We start from the raw sequence: 27,362 nt of genomic DNA on the forward strand, positions 1-27,362 counted from the left end.
CAATAAACATTCTGATACAAATATCTTTGTTGTAATGTGATTTTTGGTCTTCTGGATATATACCTAATAAAGGAATTATAGGATCAAATGGCAGGTCTATTTTTAGTTCTCTACATGTTCTCCAGATGTTTTTCCAAAAGAAATGAATTAGTTTGCATTCCTACCAGCAGTGCAGAAGTGTTCACTTTTCTCCACATCTACCCCAACATCTCTGGTGTTGGGATTTTGTGATAGGGGCTAATCTTACTGGTGTTAGATGATATCTCAAAGCAGTTTTGATTTACATTTCTCTGATGATTAAGGATGGTGAACATTTTTTCATATATCTATAGACCATACGCCTCTCTTTAGAGAAATTTCTTTTCAAGTCCCTTGCCCACCCTGAGATAGGATCACTTGTTTTTTTCTTGCTAATATGTTTGAGTTCTCTATGGATTCTAGTTATTAAACCTTTATCAGAGACATAACCTGCAAGTATCTTCTCCCATTCCGAGGGCTGTCTACTTGCCTTATTTACTGTGTTCTTGGCTGTGCAGAAGGTTTTTAGTTTCATCAGGTCTGAATAGTATATTTTTGATGTCGCTTCAATTGCCCAAGGGTTCCTCCATCATAAAATTTTCACCCAGGCCGATTTCAAGTGTTTTCCCTATACTTTCTTGTAGTATTTTTATAGTTTCATGTCTTAAGTTTAAATCTTTAATCCAGTGAGAGTCTATCTTAGTTAATAGTGAAAGGTATGGGTCTAGTTTCAGTCTTCTACAGGTATTGCCGTAAGGGTGTTGCCATTAGGGTCTCACGGAAAAGTGATGTCATGAAGAATAAGCACGTTTGTTGAAATTGTGTTTTAAATAAAGGTGACCATCTGCTTGCTCAGGCAAAATGGCAAGCCTTTATTTCTGTTGGTTTATATAGGCAATCTTGTGCTTGGGCATTATACAGCAATGACCTCATTGACATTCATTATAATCCCTATGTACATGAGCATTGGACATCAATGACTTCATTAATCCATTCAAACATCTTATGACCACCCACCCTGTAAGTAGCTCCTCCCTGGTAATCTGATAATCCACCTAACATACACCTTTAAGCATAACCCTTTCAACATAACCCAGTTGAACATAACTTAATGAAGAACATGTTGTCAGTTAATACTTTCTTTGTTCTTATCTCATAGAGCCAGAGGCTATGGGGAAAGAGATGATTTGAATGTCTGTTCTACTGACCATGCCATTAGGAGGCAGTTACTTCAAATCTTTAAGTAAAGCATAGAGAAACTTTTTGGGCATACAGGAATTTGTGTGCAAACCTCTGCTCCCATGTAGGCCTTAAGTCAGGGGGGTTTTGCTGGAGACTTTTATAAGGAATTCTCAGGCTGGACTTCTCAAAACCCTTTCATGAGCCCAGGTTTCATCTGTGCCATTAGATACCTGTATGCATTGGGTAAATTCCTCTTCTCTTGAGGTCCCCTAGCACATTTCCATTCCCGGACCCATCAGCAAGCGACCTTCATCACACACCACAGGAAAGGTTACTGATGGGTATCTGGCCAGTTTTCCAAAGGGCTTTTTCATTGGTCTTATAAAGTCAATCTTAATTCCTTAACGTAGTCTGGAAATGCTATTCCAGCCAAAGCCTTGGTCATGTTAGGCCCGCAACTAACCTGGCCACATGGGATTCTGCCTCACTTTCTTAGACGTATGCCTGCACAAAATCTTTTCACTGCTGTCTCTCAAACAGCTTTTTTGGCCAGAGGCATATAGGCGTTTCACCTATATACAAGTCGCCAGCCAGTTAGCCCAGCACCATTTGTTAAATAGGGAATCTTTACCCAACTCAATGTTTTTAATCCGCTTGTCAAAGATCAGGTAATGGTAAGTAGCTGGATTCATCTCTTGGCTCTCTATTCTGTTCTATACATCTACCTCTCTATTTTTGTGCCAGTACCATGCTGTTTTGATCACTATTGATTTATAGTATAGTCTAAGGTCTGGTAACTGGATTCTTCCTGCTTTGATTTTACTTCTGAGTAATGTCTTGGCTATTCAAGGTTTATTCTGATTCCATATAAAATGAAGTATTATTTTTTCGAGATCTTTAAAGTATGACAGTGGAGCTTTAATAGGGATTGCATTAAAATTATATTGCTTTGGGTAGTATGGACGTTTTAACAATGTTGATTATTCCCAGCTGTGAGCATGGTATGTTTTTCCATTTGTTAACATTTTCAGCTATTTCTTTCCTTAGAGTTTCATAGTTCTCTTTATATAGATCTTTCACGTCCTTTGTTAAGTAAACTCTCAAATGTTTCATCTTCATTGGCACTACTGTGAATGGAATAGAGTCTTGACTGTTTTTTTAGCTTTGCTGCCTTTGGTATATATAAAGGCTACTGATTTATGAGTGTTAATTTTGTAACCTGAGATGCTGCTGTATTCCTTGATCACTTCTAAGAGTTTAGTAGTAGAATCCCTGGTATCTTCCAGATATACAGTCATATCATCTGTGAAGAGTGAAAGTTTAATCTCTTCTGACCTTACATGGATACCCTTGATCACTTTTTCTTCCCTAATTGCGATGGCTAAAACTTCCATTACAATGTTAAAGAGCAATGGAGACATGGGCAACCTTGCCTCATTCCTGATCTGACTGGAAATGATTTCAATTTAACTCCATTCAATACAAGATTGGCTGTGGGTTTGCTGTAGATGGCCTCTATCAGTTTAAGAAGTGTCCCTTCTATACCCATTTTCTTAAGTGTTCTGATCATGAAAGGATACTAGATATTATCAAAACTTTTTTCTGTATCAATTGAGAGAATCATATGGTCTTTGTTTTTTAATTTGTTTATGTGATTAATTATATTTATAGATTTACATATGTTGAACCATCCTTGGGATCCTGGGATAAAACCCACTTGGTCGTGGTGTATAATTTGTTTGATGTGTTGGTGGATTCTGTTTGTTAGGATCTTTTTGAATATTTTTGCATTGATATTCATTAGTGATATTGATCTATAATTTTCTTTCCTTGTTGGCTCTTTTCCTGGTTTGGAGATCAAGGTGATGTTTGCTTCCTTGAATGTGTTGGGTAGTATTCCTTCTTTTTCTGTATTTTGGAAAAGGTTGAGTAATATAGGTACCAGTTCCTCTTTAAAAGTTTGGTAGAATTCTGATGTGAAGCCATCTGGTCCCGGGCTTTTCTTTTTAGGGAGATTTTGTATAGTTGATGCTATTTCAGAACTTGATATAGGTCTGTTCAACATTTCCACTTCATTCTGGCTAAGTCTTAGAAGATGGTGTGCTTCCAAGTATTGGTAGAGATTGTTGTATTTATGGGAATAAAGTTTCTTGTAATATTTATTAAGGATTGTTGAATTTCTAAAAGGTCTGTTGTTATTTCATCTTTACTGTTTCTGATTGATGAAATTAGAGATTTTACTCTTTTTTTCTTGGTTAGGTTGGCCAAAGGTTTATCTATTTTATTGACTTTTTCAAAAAACCAACTTTTTGATTTATTGATCTGTTGTATAATCCTTTTGTTTTTGATTTCATTTAATTTCTGCTCTAATTTTGGTTATTTCTTTTCTTCCGATGGATTTGGGATTGGAATGTTCTTCCTTTTCCAGTTGCTTGAGATGTCCCATTAAGTTGTTAACTTCCTCTCTTTCTATTCTCTTGAGGAAGGCTTGCAATGCTATAAATTTCCCTCTTAGGACTGCCTTTGTGGTATACCAGAGGTTCTGATAACTCATTGTCATTTTGTTCTAAAAATTTAGTAATTTCCTTCTTGATCTCATCTCTGACCCATCTATCATTCAGCATAAGGTTATTTAGCTTCCATGTTTTTGTATGAGTCTGCAGATTCCTGTTGTTACTGAGTTCAACTTTTATTCCATGATGGTCCAAGGTTGATGCCTCCTTCCGCCCCTTGCACCCACTCACTAGTTATCCTGCAGAGCTGTGACCCAGTTCCCTTCAGTTAGCAAATGCTCCCAGGGTTTACGATTGCCTGAGTCACCAGGAGATCTGAGTCTGGCAGGGGGAGATGAGGCCTGACAACCTTGGGTAATTAATGTAGGCTTGGGCAGTTCACTCAGTTCCAGCCATGTGCCTGAGTGATATTGCTGGCAGAACAGGACAGAGCAACTTCACAGAATTTATTTCTGTCCCAGCTAAATTCCTCTGCATACCAGATGCTGCTGAAGCTGATAGATCACAACTCAGCCAGAACTTCCCAACAGTGGCTGCCACTAGAGAAAATGCCCAGAACCTCTTGTTGCCCAAAGAGACAGGGTGTGTCTATCCGGAATGGCCTCAGGGATGTGAGCCTTTTCCACTGCTGCAGTTGCCACTCTGCAACTCAGATACCGCAGCTCCTGTATGGTTCCCTCTCAGCTGACCATCCTCTCCTCGCTCCCATGCCACAGAGTCAGCACAGACCAACACCAGCCCTTTCCCCCTCCACTCCTCTTAGGAAAATGCCCAAGAATCTGGACTCTATGAGTGACTCTATGAGACCTTGGGGTGAGAGTGTGGGGAAATCCTGGTAGTTCAGAGTTGCAGGTAGAGAATATATACAGTTTTATACAGTTTTATGCCTGGCAAGAGAGTGCCATGGCACCCTAGTAGGGGTAAGAGTTCCAGTTTTTAGAGGGTCTCTCCCGAGGGATAGAGTGGCAGGACATTTGAACTCTGCTCATTTGTTTGTATGGAGTAAACTGCGAGCCCTTCTTGTGGGGGAGGGAACTCCCGTCCACTTGGTGGTGGATTTTGTACCTTTTGTTTGTATTTTGGGTGTTGCAGCTCGGCTCATCAAGGATGATGTGCGTTCTTCAGTCTTCTTTCTTGGCTCACTCCCAAACCATCAGCTTACTTGCTAAACTTCTGTCCTTTAAGTCTCCTTCTGGATGGGAACCTCTGTAGAAAGCTGGCTGCAGTCCACCATCTTGCCTCCTCTCCCCACATAATTGTTAATGTACTAGTTTCAACTTAGTACTGAGTACTATGGTGCTTATTTTTCTGTTCCTGTGTTACTTAGAGTGTTCCATCCAGGTTTTTATGAAAAATAACAGAATCTCCATCTTTTTATGGCTGAACAGTATCCCATGGCATATATATACTGTAGACTATTAATCCATTCATGTGTTGAAGGGCATTTGGATTGTTTCCACATCTTTGCAATTGTGAATTGGGCTGCTATAAACATTCGAGTGCAAATATTCTTATGGTAAAATGACTTTTTTTCTTTTGGTTAGATACCTAAAATAGAATGATTGCAGGATCAAATGGAAGGTCTGCTTTTAGTTATTTGAAAACTCTCTATACTTTTTTCCATAAAGGCTGTACTAATTTGCAGTCCCATCAACAGTACAAGAATATTCCCTTCTGGGCAGCGCCTGTGGCTCAGTGTGTAGGGCACCAGCCCCATATACCAAGGGTGGTGGGTTCAAACCTGTCCCGGCCAAACTGCAACCAAAAAATAGCTGGGCATTGTGGTGGGCACCTGTAGTCCCAGCTACTCAGGAAGCTGAGGCAGGAGAATCACTTAAGCACAGGAGTTGGAGATTGCTATGAGCTATGTGATGCCATGGCACTCTACCGAGGGTGATAAAGTGAGACTCTGTCTCTAGAAAAAAAAAAAGAATATTCCCTTTTCTCTGTATCCATGCCTGCATCTGTTGCTTTGGGACCTTATCATGTGGACCATTCTCACTGTGGCTAGGTAAACTTTCAAAGTGGTTTTGATGCATTTCTCTGACAATTAGAGATGATGAGCATTTTTTCATGTGTTTGTTGGTCATTTGTTCTCATGAGAAAAGATTCTGTTCATGTGTCTTGCCCAGTTTTTAATGGAGTTGTTTGCTCTATTTTTTTGTTGATTTGCTAGAGTTCTTTTTAGATTCTGGTTATTAGCCCTTTGTCGGATTCATAGCATGAAAATATCTTCTCCCACTCTGAAGGTTGTCTTTTTGCTTTGTTGATCATTTCCTTAGCTGTGCAGAAACTTTTAGATTTGATCAGATCCCATTTATTTAGTTTTGCTGTTGTTGCATTTGCCTTTGGGGTTTTTATAAATTCTTTCCTAAGACTGATACCAAGAGTTTTTCTCACACTTCTAGAGTTTTTATAGTTTTGTGTCTTAGATTTAAATATTTTATTCATCATGACTTAATTTTTATAAGTGTTGAGATGTGGGTCTAAATTCGGTTTTTTATATGTGGGTAACAAGTTCTCCCAGCACCATTTATTAAATAAAGATTCTTTTCCCCAATTTATGCTTATGTTTGCCTTACCAAAGATCAGATGGCAATACAAGGCTGGTTTCATCTCTAGGTCCTCTATTCTATTCCATAGATCTGTGTCTCTGTTTTCATGCCAGTACCATGCTATTTTGATGACTATGGACAAAGTCTCTTTCTTATCTTTAATATGTGCTGACGGTCTTAGCTACTGTAATAATACACAAAAAAAGAAATAAAAGGTAGAAAAATGGAAAAGCAGAAGTTAGAGTCTTTATTCACTGAGGACATGATTGTTTATAAAATCCTCAGAAATATATAAAACAACTGGTAGAACTCACACATAAATTAAGCAAGGTCATAGGAGACAAGTTCTATATACAAAAATGAATTGTATTTATACTTACTAGTGGCAAATTACTTGGAAATGAAGTTTTAAAATTCCATTTCAATTATATCAGTAAACAAAATATATAGGAAAAAATTTTTTAAAAGATGTGTAAGACTTCTTAGATTAAACAATAAAACATGAAAGAAATCAAACAAGGCCTAAATAAATGGAGGTATATATCATGTCAATAGATTGGAAGAGTCAATATTGTCCTGCTGAAATTAATCTATATCTTCAACACAATCCAAGTTAAATTCTCAGCAACTTTTTTTTTAATAGAAAATGATAAATGGATCCTAACATCTATATATAAAAGCAAAGGCCAAACAAACTTTGAACAAAACTAAAGGTGAAGAGTTTCTTTACCTAGTGCCAAGACTTATCATGAATCTATAATAATCAAGAATCTGTTATTGGTATGTGGATAAATGGATCAATGAAAAAAAATGAATCAGTAGAGTCCAGTAATAGATCCTGATGTACATATATATGATCAATTGACTTTCAACAAAGTACCAAGGAACTTCAGTGAGGAAAGGAAAGTCTTTAATAAATGGTGCTAGGACAACTATATAAACATAGAAAGGAAAGAACTTCACTTCCTACCTCATACAACACACAGAAATTAATTTGGTGTGGATCATAGACTAAATGTAAAACTGAAACTATAAAGATTCAAAAGGATATATAAAAAAATGTATTTGTGCAACTTTGAGCTAGGCATGGAGTTTTAAGGTACAGTAAGCACCAGTATAAATAATGATAAATAATGAATAATTTAATTCATGAAAATTAAACTAATAATCAAAGAATTTGCATTAGCTAATCTGTATAAAGGATATATGAGTCTTTTATGTACTATTCTTGATATTTTCTATGAATTATTAGAAATTATTTACAAATAAAAAGCTTAAAAAGATGACATTAAGAAAATATGGAAGAAAATATTCACAATACATGTATCTGAAATAGAATGTTTCCAAAATATATGAAGACCTATTATATTTATAAGAAAGCAACCTTATAAAAATTGAGCAAAAGACTTATTAACACATATTTTATAAAGGTGATACACTAATGGATAAATGTAAAAGTGCTCGGTGTCATTAGTTGTAAGGAACAATGCAAATAAAATCCATCTTATGACTACTTAAAGTGGCTAAGATTTAAAAGTCCAGTAATACAAAAAGTAGGTGAGGATGTGGAACCACTACAACCATTTTGAAGAGCTATTTTTATGAGGTTGTACAAACATTTGCCACCAATGACTCAGCAATCCCATTCTCAGTTGTTTTTTAAGAGAATAAAAATAGGCTCAGTGCCTGTAGCTCAGCGGCTAGGGCAGCAGCCACATACATCGGAGCTGGCGGATTCAAGCCCCGCCCAGGCCTGCAGCAATGACACCTGCAACTAAAAAATAGCCAGGCATTATGGCGAGTGCTTGTAGACCTAGCTACTTGGGAGGCCAAGGCAAGACAATTGCTTAAGTCTAAGAGTTTAAGATTGCTATCAGCCAAGATGCCATGGCCCTCTACCAAAGGCAACATAGTGAGACTCTGTCTCAAAAAAAAAAAAAGAGAATGAAAATACATGTCCATAAAAAGACACTAAAAGCATATATATTCATACAGGTTTTATTCATGAGAAACCAAAACGGGAAGGAACTCAAAATTTTCATCAACAGGAAGATAAAGTGTCTATCCATAACAAGACATAACAGCGAAAAAATAAAATAAAGAACCCAGCCCCAGCCAAAAACTGCAAAAAAATAATTAATTAATTAATTAATTGAATAAAGAACTATCGATGCATGCCATATCATGAATCTCAAAAATGTCATATTAGGTAGAAAAAGACAATCACAAAAGAATATATTCCATATCATTCCATTTGTAAGAATTCAAGAACAGACAAAACTTATCTCTGGTGATAGACACCGGAAGAGTGATAACCCATGGAGTTAGGATTGACCAGAGGGTTCCAGGAACAAATTGTCTAGAGTCATAGACATGTGCTATGTTTTGATTAGAGTGGAAATTACATAGATGTATGTATTTATCAAAACACATGACAATCTGTGCATTTAGCTTTCACAAATTTTTACCTCAAAGAAGAAATGAAAGATACCATAACTATTTTTATAGTATTCATTCTGCACAGAGGGTAGAATCTGAACCCTGTAATAGCTTCCTATTGTGAATAATAAACTTATGAACTCCTTACCTTGGCATAAAGACCCTACATGATTTGGCGCTTGCCTGCTCTTTCTATCTCAGATCTCTCCCTTAGCTACTAGGTCCTAGTCTTGCTGGCTCTACTGTCCAAAGTAGGTCATTTCTTGATATATTTTTTTTTTTAGTTTAGTCTCTTATTTGTTTCCTTCATTAAATTAGGATACCTTGTACTTAATTTGTCACTTTTTGTTTTTTGCCTGCGTTTCTCTCTCAAATAGAATCTCCCTGAGGGTAGAGACTTTGTCCTTTCCATTATTGTATCCCTGATACAATTCCAGCATATTGCCTAGATCAATATGTGTTGAATATATTAATGAATATTTCTGTAGTTCCCTGTGCTGATAAAGTGATAGTATATACTCAGTCATTCCTCTTTTTGGAGTTTGGTGCTTAACAATTTAGATAAATGTTATATAGTCTAATCCTTTAATAAAACTATATCACAGATGAGTTTTTGGGTTAATGCAGCACTTCTTTTTGTTCCCTTTTTTTTTTCCAGATTCCCTGTAGTCTTTCCTTCTATTTCCTAATCAGAACTTTTTGCACAAGAGACCTAATAGCATCCCTAAAGACAATGCTTTCCAACCATATTTGATCCTGTACTCCATTGGTAATATATTTGTGCACACCCACTGCATTAGGTGCATTTATTTGAAAATATATAAGCAATACTTCCTATTTAATATTTAGTAAAACATGCACAAAAATAAGATTTTTAAAAGGATGAGATGAAAGTTCTAATGTTTTCTTCCCGCATTTCAGTACTCCCTCTTTTCCCTGTGTGCTAACCCCACAGTGAAGACACTGCCTTGGGGTAAATGTGGCACCATGCCTACTAACACTGCAAAGTATAATATACCAATAGTGGTAATACTTTTGCATTTTAAACCTTAGCACTGACTTATGGATTAAAAGGTTTATTGCTTTTATAAATGAAATATGGTATCATTTAGTGCAGCTAGGGTAGAACTTTTAGGTCTGGGAAATACTCTGAAATCATCTCACCTAAGTTTTATTGTATTTATTCATAACATTGCTTAATGGTGGTTTTTCTGTAGCAAGATATATAGAGTGTTTTAGAGGGAGATAATGTGATTAGAAAAGTGGGGAAGAAAAGCTATAGAAAAGACTATTTGATTTTAAAAAGTAGTTAATTACACTGTAAATATTGACAATACTGTATTTGAATGAAATGTCTCCATTGGGGATTGCTAAAAGATAGAAAATTAGTGATGTAGTACATCTAAAATGGGGAAAAATTGCTAAAAGTTGCTAAAAATGGGTAAAAACCATTTATTCTCAGATAAAAAGACAGTTTTTAAGGAAGCATCAATTCTACACTATAGTAGCCTGAGACAGCTTTGGAGATTTTAAGCCTGCTGTGTTACCTCTGAGACCTAAAGGAAGCAGAACATAAAAATGAGCCTCTATCAATTTGAAGCAAACCTAATCTTTGTGATCATGGCTGTGGTCTAAATCTATTAAAGATGTTCAAATTCAGTGTCCTTGGTATCACTGTGGGTTGACCTGAATAGTTAGCAATAAAGTTGTGTATTATAATTCTGGATGGAAGATATGTGCTTAGGCAGTGAAACCGACAGTCGGTGTTTTGTATCTGTCTCTAAGCAGACTAAGAGCCTATATAAAATGACAGGTGCATTTTTAGGGAAAGGAACCCATAATGTTTTCCTATTTAGTAGGTGACAGTATGTCCCAAGATAACACAAGCTTAAGGGGCTGGAACAAGCATGGTTATTAAAGGCTAGCAGTTTTTCAGTTTATACAAATGAATTCTTTCATAGGCTATAGGACTGTGGAAATCTAGTGTAGAGTACTGAAATAAATTAGCATATTAAGTGAATTTATACATTTAGGCTTATGAGCACTTTGAATTTAAGGAGGAAATTTTATTATTTCTTGAAAGAAAAAGGCAGTTCTTAAATTCTGTGTTTGATCTCCCTATTGCAAAGGGTCTGTGTGATAAATTATCATTTTGATGATTATCCAAAGAAGTGGTTATTAAATTGATGGGAATATTTCTCTCCTGTCTCTTTTTTCAGAATTACTGATCTAGGGAACATCAAAAGAAGATTGTATTTATCAACGGTTCATAAGGAACTATCCTCAACCCCTCTTCATGCAAAAATCCCACTCTTCATGATCAAACGCAAAATTGTAAGTATCACGTGAATGTTGCCTAAAATATTAAATTTAATTTAGCAAATATTAATTGTGGGCCTGCTCCATGTTTGAGACACTTGTTAAGAACCATGTGATATAAAAAATGAATAAAATTCATGGTCTTCCTTCCCCTTTCTTGAAAGAGCTTAAAATCTAAGAAAAAGAACATAATTATTTGAACTGATAATATCACCAAAACTGTGTTAAGAAGCATAGTGGAGAGAGAAAGTACTGTTGGTACTATGAAAGGGAAAGGAATCCATCTGACTACCGGGTGAGGAAAGGCTTCATGAGGGAAATAGGGCATGGTGTGGACTTTAAAGGACTGGAGGGTATTTTTTTTCTTTAGACAGGATCTCACTCTGTCACCCACACTGGAGCGCAGTGGTGTAATTATAGCTTACTGTTGGTACTATCAAAGGGAAAGGAATCCATCTGACTACAGAGTGGGCATGTAGGATTGCTTGAGGGCCAAGAGGATTGCTTGAGCCCTGAATGCCTGGGCTCAAGCAGTCCTCTTGCCTTACCTCCTGAGTAGCTGGGACTATAAGCATATGACACTATGCCTGGCTAATATCTATAATATATATAGATATATATTTGGGGGGGTTCAGGTTTTATGCTTGTTTTTGTGACCTCTGAAGGATTTAATTTAACTGACCAGTCTTTCTCTAACTAGGCATTTCAATACTTCTCTTAATATTATTTTGTATATTTCCTGTTCTAGTATTTAATTAACACTTTCCTTTAAATTAATTCTCTTTCACTTAAATTAACTTTAAGAGGAAACTTTATACCACTCTTACAAATAGAAAACCAGTGTAATTTTCCAAAAATAAAATTTAAAAAATAAACATACTGAAAACAAAACAATATTTTATAGTTTAGCTAGGTATTGTTTTTTGCTTAAGGCTCTGTGCTAAAAAGAGTTTATTAAAGATTTGATATATATTCAAGCTTTCTCTTTGGTGTAGTTAGATCCGAAAGAAAACTGATAAAGAGAAATGTTTATTCTGTGATCCAGCTTCATTTAATGCTACTCACATAAGCCATCTAAAATCATTTCCTGAATGGTGTGTGTTCCACTCTGTAGGAACTGCTATGGTAGAGAAAAGGAAGCCATTAAAGCTTTTGACTGAGGGAGGAACACACAGTGAATTCTGTACTTTGAGAAGATTAATCTGGTAGTGATATTTTCAATGACTTGGAGCATGTAGAAAGTGGAGGTGAGGAGATTAGGGTAAATGAGGACTGGGGTGGGGACAGTAGAGGAATAGATATGAAGCAACATTAGAAACTTGTAGTGAGATGAGCTAAGAGATATGTAAACAAGGTGTGAGAGCAAAAACAGAACCATGGGCTACAAGAGGAGGACTTAGAGAAGACCCTTTGGAACACAAGAGGTTTCTGAGTTGGGCCTTGAAGGATGGGAAGGAGTTAACCAGTTTAAGCATGAGATATGCAGGCAAGTCCAGGAATCTAGTGTTGCTGAAAGAGAGACCAGAATAGGGGGAGGTGGATAAGGCTGCAGAGAGAAAAGAGGCAACCTCTTGACAGGCCTTGTCTTTCTAACCAGGTAGAAAGACATTTGCATTTTAGGTAGAACATTACTTGTAGAGGATGAGTGAGAAAGATAAAACATTCAGGTTGAAATTTTTGGAGGTACACATACATTGGAGTCCCAGACAGAGGTGTGACCTGGCTGTTTGGGCTTTTTTTTTTTTTTAACCAAGGAACTAGCATTTAAAGTCATGAGAATGGATGAAATTGCCCACAGAAAGAGGACAGATTAGCAAAAGCAACAACCAAAAAGGAAAGAGGAGGAAATGCATAGGCCTACCAACATAAAGGATGGGCAGCGTGAAAAGAATCCAGGAAGCAGTAGACCAACAGTGAGAAAACTGTAAGAGGGGAGAGTATAGGAGTGGCACCTGTGGCTCAAAAGGGTAGGGCATCAGCCCCATATGCCGGAGGTGGGGGGTTCAAACCAAGCCCCCGCAAAAAAAAAAAAAAAAAAGAAGAAGAAGGGAGAGTGTAGTATTGTGGAAACCAAGGAAGTTTTAGCAAAAGAGGATAGACAAGATTGGAAAGTATCTTGGGAGCACAGCAACCATGAGTAACTTCCATAAGAAGTTTTGATGTGTTAAGGAGGAAGCAGGGCTGTGAGCATACTGAGCTGGTGACAGCATCAAGTGCATACTTGCCGTTCCTTTCAGTAGGCAGATCCATTGGTCTTGGTGTTAGAGTTGATAAAAGAAGAGGAATCAAGTAGCTTGGGAGACTGGCAGCCCTATAACAGATAGGATGTAGAATAAATTGATGGTTTCTGTTTGCAGTACAATTTTTTTTAAAATCTATTTAGTATTAAATGTTGATAAATTCTCAAAAATTAGATCTGAATACTCCAGATATTAAAGTTAAACCATTTAAGACATTAAGAAAATCCTTGACAACAAAAATTGTATACATCCTTTTGTGTTAGGTATTGATTTCCTTATTCATGCGAGATTGTCTAGAGTTCAGGATTAGATGGTTTCCGAGAGTTAAAGCCCATATGGCACCAATCTGCTATTCTATATGTGGCTATGTGGTTAATAAATCAGATTTGTCACTATCTTGCTATTCTGAGTTCAATCCCCTCTGTCAGTTAACTAATTCTAAAATCTTAAAACATTTCATTAAAATCCAAACTGATCATTATATATGTGGCTATAATCTACACATACAAGGTACATTCATGGAAATTTGGTATTTGAAAATAAAATATTAGCTTTCTATTACAAGTAAACCACACAGATATTTTGCTGAGATATGAAGTGGATTTGACTGAAAAACTCAGATTTGTCAACAAATCTGTTTCCTGCTTTCTTGGGCACAAGCACTTGGCTGAACTGAGTGGCAGTGGCACACTTCTGAGAGATTCTCAGCTCTCTTGTGGAGTTGAACCTGTCTACTCATAAGGCATGCAGGTATACTCAGATGTGTCCTGCTCCACTCATTCAGGTTGTCTCCCTGGGCCCTCTAGCTTTTCTTTGGTAATCCCTGATTTTGAGGATAATTGCCAAATGGTCCACTTTCCCCTGGTTCTTCTAAAGACTTTAGGTAGCCCGAGGCAACATATAAAGTTACTATTCTTATAACCACACCAATATGAATATTTAAATATAGGCCACTTTCTATTCTAATTAACTTTAAACATTTAACCTTTGAAATAAAAAAGTGTTATTTTTAACTATGAAGATTAACAGTTAAAATAATTTATATTGATTCTTTTAACTTGAATTTTCAATGGCAAGAACAATTTAAAACATTAGTATCCATCAGATTAAACTATAGAAGTACCTACTTAGTTAAGATTTACTGATTTACTGGAATCAGTCTTGTTTCTTCTTCAATATAATTTCACTTAGTTGGTGATAGCATCAGGTAGACATCAGTGTCTTGCTACTGATGTATATATTAACATTCAGTAGGTTTAATTCTGTTTTAATAGAAAGTTCAGTTATGAGAAATAATTCAAAATATGTCATTTATTGGAGATACAACAAAATGTAATGGTAAATTACAATGCCATAATCTTTTGGTATAACCTTTAACACTCAGATACCCAGTGTTTGTCATTTAAATGGATGAAATAACTCCTTTGGAGCTGTACCTTCTTGAACCACAACTCTGATGGAATATGTGATAGTTTTTATTACATGTACAAACCAGAGACCTGGAATAATGTTTTAAAAACCTCCCCTCAAGGATCATTTCACTCAAAGAGCCAGTGATTTAGAAATTTTGAGTTTTTAATACTACTTAATTTTTTGAGTATCATTGAATGAGAAAGGAATCAAGGAGGCAAATGTATTCAGACACAAGGTCATTTAGCAATACATACCAAGTACAATTAGAGAAAGTCTCTTAATGAAATAATTCTAACCTAAAATCTACTGTAATGTTTATGGACTTATTTAAGGGTTTGTAGGTGTTTTCATCTCATCCATGTGAGTATCATTTTAAAATATCTGTTTTCCATCTGTACTTACCTGTCAATTTTATAAGGATGTTAAAGAGATTAGGGGAAAAGAGAATTGCCTCATGCCTTATTCTGCTGGCCCAGAATGTTGTGGATCATTAAGTAGGCATAACTAGTTCAAAAGAAGTTTGGGCAAACCATTTTCAAATCATATGAATAGGCAAGATGATGTTGGGAATAAAGTATGTCCTCTGGAGCTAGATGGTAGGAATTTAGATTCTATTCTGTCATTTCCTAACTGTAGGCTCTTGCATAAGTCATTCTGTCTCTCTGTGTTTCAGTTTACTCATCTGTCAGACAGCGGCAATAATAAAGCCTGCTTAATAGACTAGTGTTAGGATTAAATGAGTTATGATTTGGAACAGTGCCAAGCTCAGTAAATGCTCAGTTAATGTTTGTTGATACTATTATTATTTTATGATTTTCTCTTGACATGAATCTATGTTTAACTTGTGAATATGGTATCATCATAAACTTCTGAACTTACAGTTTATTTCAATTAACAAATACTTATAAAGCTCTTGCTGTGGGCCAAGGTCTGTGCCAAATGATACGAACCCAAAGGTGAATGAAACATGGACTTTCTCTTGGAGAAGATTTTAATGTGGCAGAAAAAGACAGCTATATAAACAGTTATTGGAAATGGACAGTGGTAGATGCTGAATTAATCTCATGAATCAAGTGTTACTAAAGGAAAATATCAGACTTTTCTAGCCAAATTGGTGGTGGTTGAAAGTAAATTTCGCTTGAAATAACATTTAAGATTTTTTTTAAAAAGACAACAAAATCCAGAAACTCAACAACATATTGTCACAATATCTAGCAATAAAAATAAAATTACTAGATATGCAAAGTGTGAAAACATTCCCCATAACCAGGAGAAAAAAAATTAGTGAATAGAAGTAGACCCAGACATGACAAAGATGATAGGATGAGGAGGTAATGGCTTTAAAACAACTACTATAAATATATTCAAGGATTTAAAGAAAAATATGAACATAGTAAGAGAACTGATGGAAATCTCAATAGAGAAATGGGAACGATGAGAATTAATTAGCATTCTTGAACTGTAAAAAATACAATATCTGGAATGAAAGAGCCACTGGATAGACTTAAAATAAGTTTAAACATGGGGAATATCAGTGAAATTGAAGTCAGGAAAATAAAAGCTATCCAAACTAAAGCATAAAGAAGGAATAAAAAAGCCTGAAGAAAATGAGCTGGGCCTGAGTGAACCATGAAAAAATGTCAGTCAGTCTATAAATGTGTAATTGGAGTAAAGAAGGCAAGCAGAAAGAGATTGAGAAAAGAAAGTTTATAAAAGTAATTTTGAAATTTTAAAAATATACAGATCCCATAAGCTGAAGAAACCATAACCGGAGAAACATACATGTACACATATATAAAAACCACACCATGGCATATTATAACCAAGTTGCTGCAAATCAGAGATATCAGAGACTATCTTAAAAGCAGCCAGGGGAAAAAGTATATGCAAAGAACAGCAACGAGAATGCTACCAACTTCCCATCATAAACAATGCAAGTAAGAAGACAATGGAATGGTGTACTGGTGGTGGTGGTGACTTGTCAATGTAGAATTCTTTATCCAATGAAAATATTATTCAAAAATTGAGACAAAATAGACACATTTTCAAAGTAAAAGGCTGAGAGAATTCATTGCTAGCAAACCAATGCTGTAGAAATATCAAAGGAGGTAAAGCTTAAAAAAGTTATATAACATATGGAAATTTGGTTCTAAATCAGAGAATGAAGACTGTGAGTACTGGCATATATGCATATAAATCTTTAAAAAAGTATTTATATCATAATTTTTATGAGTACTTGGTTGTTTAAAGCAAAAATAATAATTGTAGATTTTATAACATGTAGAAATAAAATATATGACAATACAGTAGTAGAGATGGTAGTATAGTTTTATGAGCATCTTATCCATGAAATATTCTAATATCATGCAAAGTTAGACTGTGGTAAATTAAAAACCATGTTGCAAATTCTAGTGCAACTAGAAAAAAATAGAACAAAGTCATATAACTTATCGCCAACTGAGGAGATTAATGGTATGTTAAAATATTACCAATCCAAAAGATCATAGGACTGGGGAACTGAACCAAGAATAGATGGGACCAATTAAAAACAAAGAGGAAAATGGCAGGCTTAAACTCCAACCTATTAAAGTAATTACATTATTAAATGGAATTGGGGTAAACCCTCTAACTAAAAAACAGATATTAGATTGAATTAAAAGCAGGACATAATTGTATGTTGTTTTTAAGAAGTGTACATTCAATCTATAGACTTACAAGTTACAAATAAAAAGAATGGGAGAAGATATACCATACAAATTATAAACTAAAGTACCTGTATTAATAGCAGACAAAGTAGACTTCAGGACAAGGAACATTTCACAATGAAGAGGGTTAAATCATGAAAAAGATACATTATAATATTCCTAAATGTGTGTGCACCTAATAACAGTTTCAAAAAGGATGAGGCAAAAACTAACAGAACTAAAGTGAGAAAGGTACACATAGCTGGACATTTCAACACTCCTTCCTCAGACATTTGCAATCACTAAAGATATAGACTTGAAAAATACTGTCAACCAACCTGATCTATTTAACATTTGTAGAACATTTCATCTAACAACTATAGGATATGCATTGTTTTTATGTACACATTGAACATTCACCAAGATATATGTTAGGCTATACTAATCTTAACAAATATTAAAAGATTTAAATCATACAAAGTATCTGTGACTACAAAGGAATTAAATTATGTATTAATAACAAAAAGATATAGGACAATTTCAATACTGAGAAATAAATAACATACTTAAAAATAATCTATAAGTTAAAGGAAATATAGGACTATTAGAACATATTTTAAATGATATTTTAATTGATTTAAATGATAATAAAAGTAAAGCATACTAAAATTCATGGGATAATATGAAGCATTGCTTAAAGGAAAATTTATAGCATTTAATGATTATAAATATAATCACAATCAAAATATAATTATAATCAAGTTTTTAAAAGGATAAAAAACAAGTATCTGTCCTAAAAAGCTAGAAAAATAAGAAAATTAAGTTCAGTATGCAGAAAGATAGAAGTAATCAAAAGAATAAATGAATGAAATAAAAAATAGATAATGAAGAAAAATCCATGAAACCAAAAGTTGGTTCTTTGAAAAGATTAGTAAAAGTGATAAGTACTAGCTAGACTTATTAAGAAAACAAAATACAGAGCATACCAATGTCAAGAATGAAAGTAGGAGAAAAAGAAAATAAAGGAATATTATGAATAACTTTAGGCCAATGAATTTAACAACTCAGATGAAGTGGGAAAATTCTTTTAGACATAAATTACTAAAATTGATACTAAAGGAATAGAAAATGTATATAGCCTCATATTTATCTTTAGAAAGTGTATTTGTAATTAAAAATTTAGGTTCAAATGGATTTATAGATAATTCTATTAAACATTTAAGGAAGTAATACCAATTTTAAACACTTCTTTCAGATATTAAAGGAGAAAGAACATTTCCCAACTTATTTTATAAAATGAAGCCAGCATAATTCTGAGACCAAACCCAAACAAAGACATTATAGTTAACAAAAGAACTATAAATGAACATCCCTCCTGAACATGGACATGTGGAACCTTAACACCATGACCAAGTGCTGATTATTCCAGGAAGTCAAGGTTAGTCTTACATTTGAAAATTGGTGAATGCAATTTATTACATTAGCAGAATAAAGGGGGGAAATCATAAGATTATTTCCATAGATGCAGAAAAGATACTTGACTAAAATATATTAGCCATTCATGATAAATATTCACATCAAACTCAGAATAGAAGGAAATTTTTTCAACCTACCAAAGGGCCTTTATGAAAAACCTATAATAAAATCATACTTAATGGTGAAATACTAATTGCTTACCCCCTAGGATGAGAAACATTTAGCATTATATTGGAGACCTCTGCCTGTACAATTAGATAATAAAATAACAACAACAAAAAATACAGATTAGATAGGGAGAAGTAAAATTTCACAGATCATCTATGCCGAAAATTCTAAGGAATCTATGAAAATAAAAGAGAGCCTACTGTAGAATAACTTAGGTTAGCAGGGTCACAGGATATAAGATCAATATACCAAAATCAATTATATTTCCATATATTAGTAAAAAACAATTAAAAATTTAAAATTTTAAAACTATTTGCAGTAACATCAAAAATATGAATTAGGAATAAATTTAATAAGACATATGTCTTTACATAAAAAATATGAAAAATTGCCAAGAGAAATTGAATACTTTAATAAATGGAGAAATACACTGTGTTCATGAATCAGCAAACTATATTGTTAGGGTGTCCATACTTTCTCAATTGCTCAGTAAATTCAAACAAATTCTAATTGGAATCCTAGGAGGCTTTTTTGGCAGAAATTAATAGACCAATTCTAAAATGCATATAGAAAAAAAAACCACTTATAATAGCTAAAACAATTTCCAAAAAGTCAAGCTTATACCTTGTTATAAAGCTATGATAATCAAAATAGTGTGGTATTGACACAGATACCAATAAATGGTGACTTTTCATAATGGCCAAAACCTCGAAGTAACCTGAATGTCTAAAGCAAAAGAATGAGCAGTCAAATTGTTTCTTCAGAGTGGAATACTACTCTACAAAACAAGAACAAACTACCAATACATACAACACTGATGAATCTCAAATATGCTGAATGAAAGAAGCCATTTACTATGATTGCATTTATGTAAACTTACAAAACAAATAAAAAAATCTAAAGTGGAAGAAATCAATGATTGCCTCTATGAGAGGTAGGTACTGTGATTGCTTGGGAAGCTGCACAAGGATATGTCTGCTGTCACTGAAATATCCTGTATCTTGATCCCTATCAGGATGCTTCTCAACCATGAAAAGCAATGAAATATCTTTTGCAGCAACTTGGATAAAACTGGAGACCATTATCTTAAGTGAAGTATCTCTGGAATGGGAAAACAAGCACCACATGTTCTCAATAATAAGTAGGCACTGATGTCTCAGGTGATGTCACCTAACCCCAGTGAGAATGGCCCACATCACAGTCTCAAAGCTGCAGATGCTGGCGTGAATGTGGAGAGACAGAAACACTTTCATACTGCTGCTGGGACTGTAAACTAATACAACTTTTTTGGAAGTAGGGAGAATCCTCAGAGAACTCAATTAGACCTCCCATTTGATCCTGCAATCCCATTACTAGGCAGAAGAGAAAAATTTTTTATCATAAGGACATTTGCACTAGACTGTTTATTGCAGCTCAATTAACGATCACCGAAATGTGGAAACAGCGGAGATGCCCACTAACCCAGGAATGGATTAATGAGCTGTGGTATATGTATACCATGGAATACTATTCAGCCATTAAAAAAAAAACAGAAATTTTACATCTATTGTATTAACCTAAATGGAGGTGGAACACATTCTTCTTTGTAAAGCCTCACAAAAGTGAAGAAGCAAGAACCCAGTGTACTCAATTCTGATATGAAGGCAACAGATGATCTAATACAAGGGGAAGGTAGAGGAATGAGAGATCAGGGAGAGGGGAAGAAGGAGGGGTATGGGGGCTACAGTGTCTGGCACACCTCTTGGGTAGTAGACACAACTACTAGAGGGACTTTATCTAACAACCACAATCGGTGTAACTTAATTCTTTGTACCCTCAGTGAATCCCAAACAATAAAAAAAAGATAAATTTAAAAAAATAAGTAGAAGCCAAGTGATTGCTATATGTGATAATAAAGTAATGTAAAGGACATTGGAAAGTGAGAAGGGTGAGGGATAAAAACTTACCTATCAGGTACCGTGCATGCTATCCTGGTGACAGGCACACTAAAAGCCCTACCTTCAGCATTATACAATCCATTCGTGTAACAAAAACAATTGTACCCCCTTAATATTTTGGATGTTAAAAAAAAAAAGGGAAGAAAAGCAAACCATCTTTCAATGCCACCCAGCCCCTTGGTCCCAAAATAGAGAGCTGTAGAAGCACAAATGAACTTCATAAATCAACTTCAACTCCAGAGTTGACAGGAGAAGTAATACCTCAGAGAAGAGTTAGGTTTCAGTTAAGGTGATGTTTGTAGAACCCTTATTATGGAGAATGTAAGTACTTTTCACAAGTAAGAATTTCAGAGTCCAGTGAATGCTTGACTTGGGGATTATTAAGAGAAAGATGGAATTGCTGTCTCAGGAAGAGATAGCTTATTCAATGTGGGTAGGAATCAGAAGGTAGTCGTGGATTGCTGAACAGGTATAGTGATGATACTTCGACAAGGAATTTACCCTTCATTGGTCCAGCCAAAAGCTAGCTCTGGCAGCCCTGAAAGCCCTCTCATCTCTTCTCCTTTCTCCATGGAAGGACTCGTCATGATTTGCTTTTCCTAGGGAAATTGTTTTTAATACAGTAACAGCAGATAATTACTTCTTCTAACCATGTGAATATAAAATTAGAACTATAATCTCTGCTTATACCCCTTACTACACACAATATGGTGATAGACATGAATAAAGGCATTGTAAACTGATTTCCTATTGAGAAATTAAAACTAAAGTGAAAAATTATTTTTAAAGGCACAGGGTTAAAACTCTAGTTTTGGTATACAGTGGTATGGGAACATAGTAAGTGTGTGTGTGCTAATAGACAGTCCTTTCAGGAGTATAATAAATCCATATTCTAGGTTATGAGTCAATAAAAATTAAAAATACATGCTTGAATCATTCTCAGGAATAGAAAAACAAACACCACATGTTCTCATTACAAAGTAGTAGCGAAATGGTTGGTATACATGGTTGTAAAGTGCTTAAAGGACATTGGAAACTAAGAAGGGTGAGTCAATTCCTTTTTGCAAAATTTCATACTGGAAATAAAAAAGCATAAACCCAATAAATAATCCAAGCAACAAACTAAACAGAACTGTCTTTTCTCTGTCAGATTACTGTTTTTCTGGTGCATACTTCTGAAAGACCCATACTCATGAATGTTTTATATCAGGAGTTGTTCCCCGCTGGACTAGAGCTACACATAGAAATGAAGTTACTAGGGATCAAGAAAAATGTGAAAAAAGAAAAAAGAAAAATGTGAAAAATGGGGATTTTTAAGAGTGGATAGCAGCAAGAATAATGAAAATAATATTTTATAAAGTTCAACTATAATTCATACAACCTACCTATTGGTTATAGAGAGTTTATATACTCTTTTCCAAAACTTCAGAAAATATGTCACAATATTTCTATGAATAATGAATTATTTGTGGAAATTTATAAAAATTAGAAAATTTATAAATATCAGCTAAACCAAAAAAGAATTTCTGTTTCCTCTAGGTAAGGGAGCTTTATGAAAGTTATTTCTTCTTTTTCAGGAACCATCCTCCTCTTTACTCCTCAGAAATGTATTAACTAAGTAATCCCAGAAATTTTATTATCGAATGATTATAAAATGAAAGTGTGAACATGTGCTTGGCATGTATTGATATGCATATCTTCACGTATTCTTTCACATACACTATCCATACCCTTATTTGTTGAGTATTTCCATGAAGCATGAATCCAGGCAGACAGAATACAAGCAGCATGACTGATAGATATGAAAAGTGTAAGGTAAGGATCTGGTTTCCTGGGACTTAGAGTTTTTGAAGGAGACTGGCACTGATTCCCAAGCAGGGTGTTGGTAGTGTAGCCAACTAAAGAGTCCATCTAAGCAGGTTACAAAGGTGATAGGCCTTGAAAAGAAGTGACCAGAATGTTCTCATGCCTCCCTGGCCTTAGAAACCTTATTTATTCAAAACTATACTCAGGTATCACAGGATTCTCCCACAAAGAAAACAAAGCAGATAATTTAAAAAACACTATTTACTCTAAAAAAATATTTTAAAAGTTGTATAAAGAAGGGAAAGGTAATCCTAGAACACCACTTGGCTCAACTATATACAATATTTACATAGTCACAATAAAGAAGACACTGGATGTGGGTTTTAAGAGAAAAAGAGAGTAAATGAAGGATAATCATTCAGGAAGGAGGAAGTGGGGGAAGCAGGAATACTACTAGCCAAAAGTCTTATCTACCATGATAGGAAGTAAGTAGTATCTAAAATTGATGAATTGATAGGTGTTACTTTAAAATAAATAGATTAATAATCTGTAGTTTATGTATACCATGGAATACTATTCAGCCATAAAAAGTGACTTTTTGTATTCTTTGTTTTGACTTGGAGAGATTGGGAGAACATTTTCACTTTCCTAAGTGTAGCATCACAAAAATGGAAAAGCAAGCATCACATATACTCCATACTAATTTGAAACTTACAGATTAACAACAGTGGGCTCACATGAGAGAAAAACTCAATTAAATTCAATAAGGGGGAAGGGAGTGGTCAGCAGATTCTACCCAGTGAGAACGATGTATGAGTGTATGGCATACTGCCTGGGTGAGTGTATGGACACAGCCACAACTTAGACAACTTGACATTACAGATTCAGACAATGTAACCTAGCTGTATGTACCCTCATATAAATCTGAAATTCTTAAAAACCATGTACATATACATGCAACGTTGATATACTAGTAATTAACATATTAAATTACTTTTTGAATAGTGAAAAAATACAGAGAGAAGAAACAAGTTGACAATATGATTTGATGAGCGAAGGAATAACAAAGAGCTATATTTATGTAAAACTTGGCACTGTTATGCTTGTATTTGCATATACCAGTATAAAATGTTTAAAATGTTTTTTCAAAGAAGGCTTTCCTAAACCTCCCCACCCACCAAAAGCCCTCTGTAGTAACTGTATGAAGTAGATGCCACACGTCCACCTCCCGTCCCAGACCAGGAAAGACTGTCGTATTCCTATCTGTATCCGTGGAATCATGCCCAGTGTCTGACACCTGCTAGTGCTTAGCATGTGTGGGGAAGAATAGGTGAATGGGTTTACTGCAGCATGAACCTGCTGAATGGTTGGGATCCGGGCATGGTATTAAGTCTTTTAGGGATAGGCACCAAAAATGGTGCTTCACCCTATGGCATATGTACTGGAGTTGGCCCTTGTATCATCCTTCCTAAGTCAGCATTTCTAGCTAACCCTCCTCACTTTGTGCTTAGATGACTGACAGTGACCGAACTGGTTTCTCTCTGTGCCTTGGTGCTCTCTATTCTGCCTCAGCCTTGCACCCTGCCCCACACCAACCCTCTCTTCCACCTCACGTTATTCCTGCATCAGGATATGTCTAAACTTTGTAGTACTCTGCTTTTGCACATTCTTCTTTCAAGAATCACACGTACAGCACCACGCCTGTGGCTCAAGGAGTAGAGCACCAGCTCCATATACTAGAGGTGGCTGGTTCAAACCCGGCCCCGGCCAAAACTGCAAAAAAAAAAAAAAGAATCCCACATACATTTTACCCTCCTGAATCCTGATCCTTCAGCTGCCTAGGAACCTGGCCTCATTGGCCCTTCCTGCTGTACTTCCTACTCCTCCCCACTGTTCACCATGCTGCCTTCAGTCCCATCTCATTATTTCCTGACACCCAGTCCTACCTGCTCCTTTCTCCACAAAAGACTATAACATCTTCAGAGCCTGGGAATATAATTTTACTATTGAGATACGTGCACAGAAAATAATCTTTGTGTATTTAATCAGTAATTTACTACTGTGTCTTTTATTTCTCTACTATGGAAACAACCTTAGGTTCACCTCCATGTTAAAATCAACATTTCTAGATAGAAACGGTTTGCCTTTGGAAAATAATTACATAATGGACCTTATATAGACTTTGCTTCTAAACAAATAATGGAAAAGCCTGATATTTTAAAAGAAGCACATATAATTTTAATACTATTTTCTTTTGATTTCAGAAATTCTTTCTATTTTTGTCCTTCAGTCTTAAATATGCCTTAATTTCTTACTGAATGATTATTTTTCCCTTTATTTAACTCAGACCATTTATAGAATTCATTTGATGAAGTATTGAGGGATCTAATTGTTTAATGGGCAGAAATTAGTCCCTATAAGAGTGCTTTGAAAACTGGCAAATACCAGGGATAATTACAAATTCTTTAGAAGAATCTATTTCTGTACAGTAGGTTAATTGGTTATAAGTAGACCACACTGGCCACAATTTAAACCCAGCTTCTAATTTTCGTCCATGCCTTTTTTTTTTTTTTAACAAATATAAGTGGCTAATTGTGATCAAATTAGTCCCCTTGAAGGAACAATTGGCTACTTGTCCCTGATTTTCAAGATTTAAGTGGTCTGACGCACCTGCAATTAGCTCCCCACTAGCATACTGCCTATAGATGACTAACTTTTTTCCCAGAAGTTAATCATGGTCTTATCTCACGATGGGAACTCTGTAGTCAGATGAACAGTGTAGTTTAGATGATTATAATTTCTTTAGAATAATCAAGTTAATTTTTAAGAAAATTTAGTTTGGGGCACTTGATGCAGATAATTGCCTCAACTCTCTAGACTTCCAAGATAGAAAGGGATTTGTTCATTTATGTGATTATGGAAGGTACTTACTCTGCTTTGTATCTCTATTTTAGTGGTGCAATCTGTGCATTGACTTGGTAGCATTTACCAATGAAATATTCAAGGGGGCAGTTTTCCAGTCATTGGATGGAATTATTGTTTCGGCTAACTGTAAACTACGGAAGATATTCACCTTAAAATCAAAGCCTCAAGACACTACAGACAAAGATGGTATGTTCAAATTGCTGTCAAGATTTTTAAATTCTCTGTATGTTTTTTAAATTAGCCATGTGTTCGGGATCGTTGCATGGGTATGTGGTAGCAGTTTGATTTCATGTCTGATGTTAGAAATAAATTTGTCCACAATCATGTTGTTCTGGATCAAAAGTTTTTATTTGCTGTAGCTGAATGTTACAAAAAACGTTTGAAGTTTTCTTCTTATGGTTGTTTTCTTTTTTGTTTATGGTAAAACTTGCTATCTGTATTGGGGTTCTTAGTTGCAAACAACAGAATCTTCTTTTGGAGATTGAAAAAGAAAGTGAATTTATTTTAGGAAATTAGCCAGTTCATAAATTCTGAAGGATATCTAGAGAGTCAGGCTTAGATCCTAAAGTCAAGAAAAAATTCAACCCCTACCACGAGACTTCTCCAGAAATGATCCTCCCATAGCTACTTCCACTGTGCAGAGACTTCATAAGTCACACAAGAGTGCTAGGCTCTAGGTTTCAGAATTTCTGTTTAAGTAGCCCTTCAAAGCAGGACATTTTCTTCCCTGCCACACTCACCCAAAGTAGATTTATTCTTCTTCATATTTCTCTCTACTGAGCAAAGTTTGACATGGCTATTTCTGATTTGTGGAACTGGGGATGCGTGCTGAAAGGAGACTGGCAAAGCAAATGTCTGATTTATGACTAGGGAGGCAGGTATCATTGTGTAGGAAAGTCAACAAATTAAGAAGGCTGTGAGAAAGATGTTGGGCATCCAAAAAGCTCCACCATTTTCTGCTATACTATCTTATTCTGTGTACATTGCATGAATTCATCTGGGAGAAATCATGTTAATTTTCTAGTGATCATGTTAAAATGGAAAAACAGAAGGACTAGAAACATATACATTCTAGAAGGATTAGAAACATATACACTTACTATTCATAATTTGATTTATAAATATATTCTGCAGGTAACAGCCATTGGAATTTATAAGGCACACACCATACTGCTAAGATGGTTTTAAACAACCAAAGGTTTGGAAAGAATACTGATGCTTCCTTTTGATTTTTGTCTTGAGTTTTTGTTTTTTTTTAATCAATCCTAGAAGCCCAGGAAGCAGGGCTGCACATAAGACATCAAGGTGATTTCTTAGAAATTTGTATCTGAACTTTAGATTTGTGCTCCATCTAGATGAGTGAGAAAGCCTTATTTGGCTCACTCTGTGGAACAGGACACTATGCCTATAAATTTCATTTGATAATAAAACATAGCAGTGTATTAATATCTCTCCAAAGAGATCACATGCCACCAAATGTGACTGCTCATCTTATGTACCACTTAAAGACTATCTGAGAAGGTATAAGATTTCATTTTAAAAAATGGCACCCAGCTAATAAAAAGTCTCAAAATTTCTAGAAATATCTGTACACTATACATCAAGTCATAAGAAGTAAATCAGAACCTGATAAATATTTAAAAATAAATGTAAAGAAAAAGTGGATCAGACATGTCAAATTGAATGC

At 35.1% G+C, this 27,362-nt stretch overlaps 1 protein-coding gene across 2 annotated transcripts in view; it reads left to right on the forward strand.

The window, feature by feature from the left end:
• CUNH3orf67 (chromosome unknown C3orf67 homolog) overlaps positions 1-27,362 on the forward strand; it is a 303,013-nt gene that overhangs the window by 95,526 nt on the left and 180,125 nt on the right. For both annotated transcript variants that reach the window (XM_023510707.1, XM_023510708.1), the window contains exons 5-6: positions 10,927-11,041; positions 25,705-25,861. In XM_023510707.1, coding sequence (XP_023366475.1) covers positions 10,927-11,041; positions 25,705-25,861 — 272 coding nt within the window. The remainder of the gene's footprint in view (positions 1-10,926; positions 11,042-25,704; positions 25,862-27,362) is intronic.

This window comes from Otolemur garnettii, unplaced genomic scaffold (genome assembly GCF_000181295.1).
Source record: "Otolemur garnettii isolate 467f Iridium unplaced genomic scaffold, OtoGar3 scaffold00015, whole genome shotgun sequence".
NCBI lineage: Eukaryota > Metazoa > Chordata > Mammalia > Primates > Galagidae > Otolemur > Otolemur garnettii.